We start from the raw sequence: 12,128 nt of genomic DNA, 5'->3' as shown, positions 1-12,128 counted from the left end.
ATATATATATATATATATATCCCAATTAAATACTGCTATATAATGTCACAGGTAGCTGTTTCCCCACTCTTAGCTGCGCATTAAATAGTAGATAGTTTTGTTTAAAATTGCATTTGCACAGCTATGTGCTTCGAAATTAATTTAATTGCGCGTTACGTTCCCGGCATGATATCGGGATTACCGATCGGGAATACCGATTTTTTTTATTTCGATTGACAAATTCATCACTTGAATGAAGGAACGGAACCGATTATATGTGCGTATCTCTTATCACTTTAGTCAAGCTTCATTTCATTATATTCTGCACTGTAAGAGATCGAAAGGAGAAAATCAATTATCAGTATCGGTTCGATTTACCTTCGAAGCAAGATAAATCGAAAAGTCAGTCTTTAGACATGTAAAAGCACCGATCTTCATTGTTGTATCGATCAGTCTTTCTTTCTTCAGAGACGAATTTTCCAGACAAACAGATTTGCATCAATTAAGATTATTTCCATAGCAGTAACCTGATCATTTTTCTCGATGCTTCATAAAACAATCAAAATGATCTATTCTTATAATATTATTCACTGTTCAGCAATATAATTCTTAAAAATCGCTATATTTTTATATAATTTTAATTATATTTTGATAGGGCATCGGTTAAAGAATAACCGCTCAGTCCGCAGAATTTTTGTTACGTGTTTCTTGTCGTTTTCTTCCATGTTGTCGCTCACGTTTTATAGCTTTGCCTTCAACTTTTTTCTGATGTTCCTTGGCTGAAATCGAAGTTGATGGTTTCGATATCTGGGGAGATGATTGCCCCAGAGAAGCCTCTTGTCACCTAAGACTGATTAGCACTTTCTCTACGTTTAACAGAGATTTCACCTTGTCGTTGTACTTGATAAGAATGACCTTAGAACCACGCACATTAATCCTTTCGCCGCCGCTCAACAGATGACAACAACGAGATTGTTCCAAGAAATCTGGCAACTTTAGCTCACGCATGACCTCACGATGAGCGATTGCAGGCGGTCCAGAATGTGCTTTCGGATTAATTTGACGGAGAAGAGCATCGCGACTCTTTATCTTCAAAATCGCCATGAGATCTTGAAGCAGCACCCATTTGTCAGGATCGTTGTTCAAGGTGAACAAGACAGGCAAGTTGATGTCGCTTACTTCCATTTCGATATCATCTAGTTCATCTGATTCAGGATTGTCCGATGGAACATCATCGAGCGGATTGTAACCCGTCTCTTCTGGATCTGAAAAGAATTCCATAGAAGATTAAAAATATATTTGGAATTTATATATATGATATTCACAAAACTTTTAAGAATTCTGAAGAATTTGTGCTAATAATAACGTACCAAAAATTGAAGATGGACCAGCGAATGACCATGGCACGGTGGTACGACCTTGGATGTCAGCCAGGTGCTGTTCTAGAATGACATTAGCATCGGTATCAACAGCTAACATCAAAGGCGTTTGTCCGGAATAAGTAGCCAACAATGGATCGGCACCGTACGACAATAGCAATCGCACAAGTTCTGTAGCACCATTTTCCGCCGCTTCATGAAGTGGTCTAATAATATATATATAACTCTCATCATAATCTATAATCGCCTATACATTTATCAAATTACTCGTCGATTTAACAGGAAAGTTATCATAAAAAATTTAACGAAAGTATTACCTAATACCACCATTAGCACTCTCGCTTACGTTCGCACCGTAAGCCAGTAAGAGTTTTGCGATCTCCAGATGACCCTTGGAGCACGCCTCATGAAGTGGTGTATATCCTGCGTTGTCTTTAGGACTCGGCGCACTATTGAGCTTTTCCAGACAATAAGCAGTCACATCCTGCGGCGGAATATACGCAGATTAGATAATTCGCGTAAATCGTTAATTTTGTCGCATGACGTAACAATGTGATTATTATCTTACTGTGTAACCGAGACGGGCAGCGCGGTGTAATATGGTTTCCCCGACGCCCTTCTTGATAACCCACGTTCTAATCTCAGATTGAATATCGGCTACGCACTCCGGGCTTGGTTTGTTAGCTTGACTTTGCTGTAAAGTGAAATATCGCATTTCAAAATAATATTAAAAATTATATTAATAATATTAAAAAAATAACGTATAAAAATTTTAAAGAAATGGAAGCCAACGAATTGGACAAAAATATATGTAAAAATGTGAAATATATACATACTCTCTTCCTTTCCTTTGGCAATGCCTCATCTTTTTTTAATGGCTTCTTCTTCTTACGGATATAATCAAATCCAGAACGGAATTTTCGTCGGCCAGGTCGAAGTTTCAACTTCTTTTTATTACGAATCTCCAAATCGTTCTTATCATCTTCCATCTCGTTATTTTCCTCTTCTCTGATATCATTTGTCTCTTCTTGCTCTATTTCACTCTTAATACGATGTAGTTTCTTATTAGCAAGTGATTTGAGAAGATCCTTTCGCCTTTCAGCAGTTAATAGATGACGTTTCGAATTCGCAATAGCTTTGTGACTTCGTAGTATACCAGCGTTCCTCAAACGAGACACGACTTTTTGTTTTAATGTTCGTACCTTACCTAATGCATTCTCCGGCGTTTCATTCTGCGAATCGTCATCTTGCGATGTGTCATCGCGATTCTGCATCGGCGGAGCTGACGCAGGCCTATCCTCGCCGAACACTTCACGAATAGTAGTTTCCTTCTTCAAGACTTTCGTCTCCGTTCTGGTTCTACTCTTCAATACTAGAGTGGAGAATTCATTGGGCAATGTGTGATTGTTCTTGAATGCGTCACGGAAATTATTCACCGTCTCTTTGCGGAAATAACCGAGGAGGACGGAATTGGTAACTTTAATCGGGTTTCTATTATTCTTCAACGCAATCTTGTTTTTAGGACTCTTTGATGTTTCGGACAGAAGCGGTGCAAGACTTGGTGTTGGTAAAAGTTCCGGTTCGTTATTGCTTTTATTAACGTTACTGCTCTTATTACTTTTCAGATTCTGTTTCTTTTTTGAATCTTTCTGACCACCACCGACTTTCTGTGCGAGAACATCGACAATAGAATTGTTATCCGATCGGAAATGTTTCATTGCCTTCGGAGGACAAGAAACTGTTGTTGATGAAGTCGCCTCTTCGTCATCAATCTTACTGCCAAGTCCCATAATGCTGAAACTGTAATTAGATTCCATGTCACTGTCTCTCTTATTACGGCTGAGACACACGTCGGAACTATCCATCGAGACAGACAATGCAGGCGAACCAGGATCTAAATCTGGCAATGACGTGGATAGTCGGTGAAAACGCGATGGTTTTGACACTGTAATCAATCTGGGTGGCATTCTTAGAGATTTTTTGTAAACGTAAACCTCCTCTTCCCAACCAGGTCTAAAATCACTACCGTCACCGAACAACGGTTTCGGCTTCGCTTTTTGAGACGTTCCACCTTTAGGAGGCGACAATTTGGATTCTTTCTCTGTTTTTGCCTTATGAGGAGTAGTGTCTCTCGAACGAAGCTTCATACCTTCAGACACATTAGCTATAGATCGTTTCCTAGCTCGAAGTCTGTCAGCAACTGAAGAACCATGACCAAATACGGTACTGGCATCACTGTCCTCGCTCGAGGATTCGCTACCGCTAGAAGATTCAAGCTTGATCCTACGAATTCGTCTTCTTCGGCATATCACTTCTTCTTCATCGCAATCACTATCTTCCTTCTTCACTTCCTGTCTTGTTCTTTTAATTAACGGTACTTCGTCTGAATCATCGCTTGAGTGTTTATCGTCTTCCTTTCTCAACCCGGGCTCCATCTTAATCTTAACATCCTTGAAAATCGAATTTTTATCATCCTTATTAGATAAATCATTAGATGTCTCCTTTTTGATATCTTCGGGCTTGATTCGAGAATGTGATGCATTGATATCCGATTCTTTATCGCTATCGTTAACTGCGTCTTCAAGTTTCGATGTTGCGATACCACTCACTTTTTTTCTACGTCCACGTTTCTTTACGGCATCGCCCGCGCGTAATTGCTCCATAAACTTATCACAGGTGTTATTCCAGAATGGATCCATGTCGTTAATTTTATCATTCTCCTGCAAACAAAAATTATATCTATTAATAAATTAGAATTATAAATATAATTATAATGTAAGTAAAAACGCACGATGACTAGAATTTTTAAAGACAAAAAGAAAGAATTTAAACATATATTTTACACAATATTATAGCAGTAAGTATAAAGTTTAATAGAAAAAGCTATGAAGGAAATCATATGTGAAAAAATCGTATTATATGATATATATCGTGCGCGGCGATTTTTATCAAAAACTATTCAAAATATTGCAAAAGGCTTATGGCGATGATTGCAACATTTTAAATGAGTTTGTGAACGAAATTTCATTCATAATGCAAAATTTCAAACAAATTCTTTGCTCGATAAAAATTGCCGCGCACAAAAATCTTTACTGACATAAACAACTGTCATTCTCAAACAGCTTAAAGAAACGCCATGTTTTTTTTACTAAATGTGAAGGACATAAGTACAAACTTAGCAAAGCTAAAACGAATTTGATTTACAATTTTCCTACTAATTTTTAAAAAATAAAATTCGAATACTTTTTGATCACAGTAGTATTATAAATATTATCTTTTCCATTTGCTCCCAATATATGTACATATATACATACAGGAATGGCAAGTAACTTGTAATTTACGTCGTTAATTTTGCTCTCTTACTTCATTATAACGATTTAATAATGATGTTGCGAATTTTTTATAACGTTAATAATACCAAGATTGGAATAGTTACTCGTTACTTATAAGGAATTGAAAAAAATCGCACACACAGAAAACTCATTAATGAAAAAGTAATGAGTTACTTGTAACTCGTTACTTTTATTTTTTATTTTTTAATAAATATTGTGTAATGATGACGAGTTACTTTTTAAAAATGACTTTCCTAACTTTAGCATAATCTTAACGTTAAGAATTACATAAAAAATTGTAAAATCATTACTAAATTGTTATTATAAAAAATAACGGTGTAAAAATGACAGTGTTATTTAACTTACCAACTTAAATATGATCTTCATAAAACATACAAAAATAAAAACGTTTGATAAAAATATAAAAATAGTTTTGTTTCTTTCTTAAACAAACAATGTAAATTATAACACAATACGACAAAAATCGATTTTCTTTTTCTTCCATGAAAAAATCAAAGAGATTTTAAAAATAGATGTAAAAAAACTTGAGCTGATAAAACGCCAAGACATGGGTATATTTTTTTTACATCTACTTTCAGAATCTCTTTGATTTTTTCACGGGAGAGAAATGTGTATTGTATTGTGTACTATATCTTAATATAAATAGTGAATACATAAAGATTCTATAAATAGAGAATAAGTGAGATATACAGATGGCATATATACCACTTTAAAATAATTCATTGAATTTATCGCGCGTATATCTATATATATATAGTATTAAAGAAAAATTATTCTTGAAGGAAAAAGAACAGTTAATGTGTTACTGACACAAATGAATTCAATTATTACTAACTAAAAGACTCCATCTTTGCATTTCAGTCACATAAATTGAATAATTCGTTTATATCCTTCTTCATTTTAAATTTCTTTTTATCCATTTCTGTACATTACCTTTAGCTCTATCTTCACGAGATCCGTAGAAGATGCCATATTCATACATACAGCGTCATTGAGAGGTATCGGAGGTTGCACTTTGGATAACTGCTTTCTATCTCTTCTCATTTCCTCCAAGGTTTGTCGCTCGAGAACTGGCATCTCGCTTTCGGAATCACTCTCCCGGAAATCAAAGACTGATGTTTCGGAAGAGCTCCTACATCCACTCGCCCTAGCTGGAACTGTGGACGCGACCGTGGCGGCAACAGGCACGGTTACCGGTACGTTATCCTCATCAGTTCTCGAAAACAAACGTCTTCTGGGCGGCAAAGAGACCGTTTTCTCGCGTGTTAATTTCGGTGGACTACCTGCGGACGAACCAGACTGTGGTGTCGACGTCGAAGCCGCACTATCGATTTCTGTGTGCATAATATAAAAATTATATGCATATCTCAAAGGTAATATTAACTGTAGCACAATCAACTAATTGAATAAACAGCACAATTATTATGCAAACTGTGATCGAGACGAATAGAAAAAAAAATCGAATCGAATCAAATCGACATGAAAATATCATTAAAATAATATCTATAATATTTAACTACTAGCATCTTTTACGCTAGATAACACTAAATTACCTCTCGGCGTCGATGACACATCTTGAGAAGGTATGGAAGATGTTTTCGTTGTAAATTGGCCGGTTCCGACCTAAATGAAAGGTATAAATTATGAAATCGATAATTAACATACAATTGTGCAAATCAATTAGAGTTAAGTAGAGACAACCACATACTTGTTTCAGTTCCGCCTTCGTCCTGATCTTCGCAGCTAAGATAGCGGCAAGACCGTCGTCCTTGTCACGATGGATTTGGTTCTCGGCGCCACGTGGTCCCGCGAGGGAGGCTTCCTTGCCGGGTAGCGTGGCAGATGCGTTCACTCTTGAGGCATACATGCTACGTGGCACTTCCTGAGTGATCGAGTCTATTGCTCGTGGAACGTGCAACTTGTAATGTGGCGGTGTATTGCTGTTACGCTCGAGCAAACTCGCCGCCGTGAATGGTGACAGATTGTGCCTGCCGATGCTCTTGGGCTCGACTGGTGCGACGACCTGAGGGAATTTCACGGAAATTATCAGAAACGTCATATAGACGCCGAGCGTCTGGAAATCAGACAAAGATATAAATAGAAATACTAAGTGAAATCGTCGCGTCGTATGTTTTCATTTCCAACTACAATTCACATTATTTGATATTTTGATTTTATGCGCAAAGATTAATGAATTATTGATAACAAAAAAACTTGCATATTCGATAGCAAAAATAAAACTTGCAATTTCTTACCTTATTCTGGAAGCTCTGTTGACTATGATTAACCAAAATAGGCTGCTGACTATTGAGCTGTTCATCCCTTTGTTGCTTGTTTTCCAAGCTGTTCCTCAGCAAGTTGAGCACCCTCTTGTCGGCACCAGTATTGCTAGGTTGATCTATCGATTGGCCACTGGACATCCCGCTCGAGGGACATGCTATTTTCTGAATGGACTGGCGATAATTTGGGTAGGTAAGTTGTGCACTGCTCAATTGTTGCGGTAATGGATGTACACTCGCGGATTTCGAAATAACTGGATTGTACGATGGCGAACTGCGTATGATTTTGGACTCCGGATAGGTCCTTTTATCACAGTACACCGATTGATATCTGGATTCTGGCATTGAATAACTACCGTTGTCGGTTCTATGATCGCTAGATGTCGTCAGAGCTCCATTTGGCAAAGGAACCGACAAATTCATTTCTTGCCGTTTTTGCTGTTCATTCTGCACACCTGTAGTCGATAGTTTCGACTCAACTATTTGTTTATCGGTATTCGGTACTCGCCAAGCAGCTCTGGCCTGTTTGTTAGGATTCCCTATACCATAAATCGCCTCTCCAGCTCTTTTGAGTGACCGTTCGCGCTGAGGAAATTGCTGATCGAACTTTGCCCTACTGTCCGCTAAATAATAGCTCGAGTCGGGTGGATAATCTTGTGCGGGCAATGTGGGCGGACCAAGTCGTGGAGATGTATCCATCATTGAGTGATACTTGGAAAACCTCGAGGATACAGAATCATTTGTTTGGAGGTATGATGAAGACGCAGACGTCGATGACGATGAGGACGGTGGCGGTGGTATCGTCAGACCGTCGTACGGCGACGTGGGCAGTGGACGTTTCTTGAACGTAGACATATGAGGCAGTGGAGAAGTGTTAGTGTGATGGGATGAGAGAGGCTGGGCGGATGGAACGTAAAGCTGCTGCGGATGCTGCGGAGTACTTCTGCGAAGAGAACTGTCGTGGTGCGGTTGACGTAGCGGCGTTGAAGTAAAATCTGGCAGAAAGTCGACTTTGGGCGCACACACCGTTTGAGGCGTCGATGCCCGAACGCAGGTCACTTGCATGGAATTCCTCGAACTGTTACTCGAAGGCCTATCATACGACGCGTATGACGGTTGTACCGGTGCCGATTGATGCATAACAGCTGGAGGTGGCATCGACCTGTTCACATTGTTCCTAGATGAACTCAGATTTGAGCTACTGACGTGTTTGTCGGTGCTGACAGTCTCAAGATCATCCTGTGCTGTAGAATCAGCCGATGTCTTAACTGTTTTTACAGACAAGTCCAGAGGAGATTCTCTTTTCCGAACTGCATTACTCGGCGACGGAGAACTTGCCATAGTGACGACCGAAGTTGCTTGATTACCGGATGATGCTGGATTCTGATAAGAGTGTTCTTTATAGGTATAGCCTTCAGTCGTTATTCGTGTCGGTGGCTGATGATATGACGATGATCCCGCTGACCGATCCGACTCATCGGAAGACTGATACGCATGGATCGATGGAACGGAAGACCTCGCACCACCTGAACCACCATGACTACTGATAGTCGTTACTGTAGTGCTATTAGCGGAATTGTTACCATGATGACTGGGCGCTATTGTGGTGGCATATGTCGATGATGGGTAGCTTTGTTGGCCAGTATATCGCGAACCATACGTCATGTTCGTCACAGTGGTTGTTCTACCATTCACCGGTATCGCGTGATTTATAGCCGAGACCGAAGTCATTGGATACTCGGCAAGCCTCTGAGGAGGCATCGTTATAGACGAAGGGGGTATCACGACGGACGGGATTTTGTTGGTTGCATTCGTCGAATGTATTCGTTGTCGTACTGTTGTTTGCGCCGACTTTCCCAATAGTTCTCGCCTGTTGGAATGATAAGACGAAAGAGCGGCGATAGGCGGCAGGTTGTGCGTATTACCACTCCTCTGCGTGGGTGACCGATGCGTACCATAAGGTATCGCCGTAACGTCAATCGCTCCTCTCTTCGTAGCGTCTGCACCGTTATACGTCGCGTGCTTGCTGACATTTTGCTGATAGCTACCTAGGTTGTTGTTACCGGGAGTATTAGGGTATACCGTCTGCGGTACCAGCATCTGCTGCATACTGTAAGACTGATTGTGAGACCGACTTGGCTGAGAATAGTAGTTATTCCCCTGAGACTCCGGTTGTGGGTTCTTCTGGAAGGAATGGTACGAAGATTGGGACGGTGGCGGCGGTGCGTAAGGCAACCCCATCGCCGCGTCACGAACCGCCGCCACGTAATTCGTTTGATAGTGTTGCGAAGTGACCGGTGGCAGATTATACGATTGTGATGTCGACCTTGACGAAGCCGAAGACTGCTGCTGCTGTTGCTGCTGCGGTGGTGGTGGCGGAGGCGGTGGTGGTGGATAAGTCGGCGAATGTGGCTGGAAGCTGTTGTGCGGCGAAGGTGTGTGATGAGGAGATGGGGAGGCATGTGGATTGTGCAGGCTAGACACGTGGGGTGACTGCCGTTGTGGCGATGGAGTCGCGTGATGCGGCGACGGAGTAGCGTGACGTGGCGATGGTTCGTGATGCGGTGATGGCGTCGTTCCTACATGGTATCCACTCGGGGGTGGTGGCATCTGTTGCTGCTGCGAATGGTTCGCCGCCATGGCGACAGAGGAGGATGAAACACCGTGTGGTGGAAGCGGCACTATGCGGCCTCCATATGAGGAACCGTGGGAGTGTGGCGATGCATTTATACGACTAGGATGTTGCTGCTGCTGCTGCTGCTGCTGCTGCTGCTGCTGTTGCTGCTGCTGCTGCTGCTGCTGCTGTTGCTGCTGCTGTAGAGATGATGATTGTTGCTGCTGCTGCTGCTGCTGCTGCTGCTGCTGCTGCTGCTGCTGCTGCTGCTGCTGCTGCTGCTGCTGCTGCTGCTGCTGCTGCTGCTGCTGTTGCTGCTGCTGCTGCTGGTGCTGCTGCTGATGATGATGATAGAGTACCGAGGTGGCAGCGGACGGCAGATGCGGTGAAGGAATGTGACCCGGAAGATTCTGCGACTGCGATTGCAAAGGAATGTGATTGGAGGAGGCGTTTCCTGGTCCAGGCTGACGCGGACTGATCGCCTGCGACGATGAAGAGCAAGCGGCGGTGGAAGAGTGCAACCCGTCCGAATTATGGGACCTGTCGTTGACGCTCGAAGCGGTCAGACGATGGGCCTGCTGCTGATACTGATTCGTGGGACGGTAATTCTGAGAGGATGAAGAAGAGGAACCAGATCCATATGAGGATCCGTTGAGAGAACTCTGAGCGAGTGGCATGTTGTTGCCATAAGTACCAGGTATTCGTTGCTGTTCCGGTGGACAATGTCCTTGGGTAACGACGTTGGATGATGCCGTTGTATTATTCTGCTCTATTGGCGTCGGTCTTGTGCTCGGTTGTTGAACCATACTCAGAGACTGCGCTACATTGGCGGACTGATAAATAGAACTCTGCGAATACGGAGCCGGTGCGCATTTCGTGATGTCTGGGTGATGGTAGCGTGGATAGTACTGAGTCCTCTGCGCAACAATCGGCTGCGATTGCCTATCGTTATTAGCGGCCTGATACGTTGAAGCAGAGTGCGATGAGGAAGAGGCGAGCATCTCTGCCGCACTGAAGGACGTCCTGCTGACATTACTAAGTTGCTGGTACACTGGTCCAGGGGAATGTGGCGGTTGGGGCGGTTGCATCTGATGCAAATGCGATGACGAATTCAACGTTGAAAGATGAGATTGATGATGGTGATGATTGTGATCGCTGGAGGACGAGGTGGTCGACGATGATGATGATGTTAGTGGCGGTCTTTGCGAAAAATTCGACGATGATGTGGCAGCGGAGGAGGTGGAGGAGGAGGAGGAGAATTGATAATTCGAAGGCTGCATCTCGGTTAAAGTGATAGTGCCCGAGGAGGAGCTGGGCTCCATGGCGGAGCCTTCGTCGCCTGGCCTCGTATCTGGGACTTCGACCCTAGTCGGCTGCGGCGCATATGGCTCCACGTGTGGATTCCAGAAGCTAGATCCGGCAGTCGCATTGCTACTCTCCACGGACGACGAAGGTCTAACATCGGCAGGGTAACGATTCGACTCTTGGATATTGCTATTGCTGCTGCTGCTATTGGCGGAAGTCGAAATTGACTGAGTTGATTGTGTCGGCTGTGACGGTACATCATGATCATGCGTTGTCACCGATGTGGACGAGGCGGGATTCGTGGAGGATGTCGAGTGGAGATTGTGATCCACCGACGTGGCCGCGCCACTACCTGTACTCGGTACGGGCAGTCCCTGGAAGTACTGGCGAGCCCCCTCTAACACGTTCGTGAAGCTCACATCCATGTCACGCCAACTGCTAATCTGCAATGACAAAGCAATTATGGATTGAAAATTTCGTTAAAATTTGTCGTGTTGTGGAATATAACCTTAAATCTATGTAGATAAGTACGCACTAGAAGCTAAATAAGAAAATGTATAATTTTGTCAAAATTTATCTTATCTAATCAATTTTTTCAGAAGCAAATATGTCTTATCCTCGTATAAAACAATTACACCGTGATGATTATTCATAAATTATTTTGTAAATTTCGTAAATTGATAAACAAAATTATGTCATTCTTGTTTCGCAATAGAAAATTATTGTCAAAATTGATGGATCAAAAACAAGGTTACCTTCTACGCAGAATATTATAATTATCTACAGAAATTATTCACAACGAGCCATTTCGATTAGGACTGATTGAGCTTAAATATAACAATAATATCGCATTCATTCTAAAAATCAACATTCAGAATTAGTCAAAGACAAAATCATCGTTCACGTTAAATCATTGAGAAGATTCGTCAACTATAGTAAATTTAAGGTCAGGGTTATAAGAGCGCGGAGTTCCCCAAAGTCGAGTCCGAAGGGACACTTCTCTTGGGGATTACCGAAATGTTCACACGATACCGTCGACCGGCTAGCAGAGGAGGAGAGAATGAGGTCGAAACATTAATCTTCATTGTCTTGTATTTGTCTGTTACAAGAGGCAGACGTATTCCCATCCCGTTCCCTTCATCTTCGATCTCGACCAGGCAACTTCGATCTCGCATTATTAATCTCGTAGCATTATGAAAGATAAAGATCTTGCGCGGTA

The 12,128-nt window shown here is 42.1% G+C and overlaps 1 protein-coding gene across 2 annotated transcripts in view; it reads right to left on the bottom strand.

Annotated features, from left to right (window-relative positions):
• Positions 1–641: 641 nt before the first annotated feature.
• LOC108693778 overlaps positions 642–12,128 on the bottom strand; it is a 206,720-nt gene continuing 195,233 nt past the window's right edge. Inside the window, exons 5-13 of one of the 2 annotated variants that reach the window (XM_018202915.1) lie at positions 6,967–11,352; positions 6,420–6,734; positions 6,265–6,334; positions 5,645–6,045; positions 2,195–4,078; positions 1,927–2,052; positions 1,676–1,842; positions 1,350–1,564; positions 642–1,244 (exon numbers count right to left, since the gene is read on the bottom strand). In XM_018202915.1, the coding sequence (XP_018058404.1) occupies positions 820–1,244; positions 1,350–1,564; positions 1,676–1,842; positions 1,927–2,052; positions 2,195–4,078; positions 5,645–6,045; positions 6,265–6,334; positions 6,420–6,734; positions 6,967–11,334 (7,971 nt within the window). In that variant the 5' untranslated portion in view covers positions 11,335–11,352 and the 3' untranslated portion in view covers positions 642–819. The remainder of the gene's footprint in view (positions 1,245–1,349; positions 1,565–1,675; positions 1,843–1,926; positions 2,053–2,194; positions 4,079–5,644; positions 6,046–6,264; positions 6,335–6,419; positions 6,735–6,966; positions 11,353–12,128) is intronic. The other variant, XM_018202914.1, reaches the window with a different exon arrangement.

Source organism: Atta colombica, unplaced genomic scaffold, assembly GCF_001594045.1.
Source record: "Atta colombica isolate Treedump-2 unplaced genomic scaffold, Acol1.0 scaffold97, whole genome shotgun sequence".
NCBI classification, from domain to species: domain Eukaryota; kingdom Metazoa; phylum Arthropoda; class Insecta; order Hymenoptera; family Formicidae; genus Atta; species Atta colombica.
Note: the sequence above shows the minus strand (reverse complement) of the source record. Positions and strands in the feature narration are given on the sequence as shown.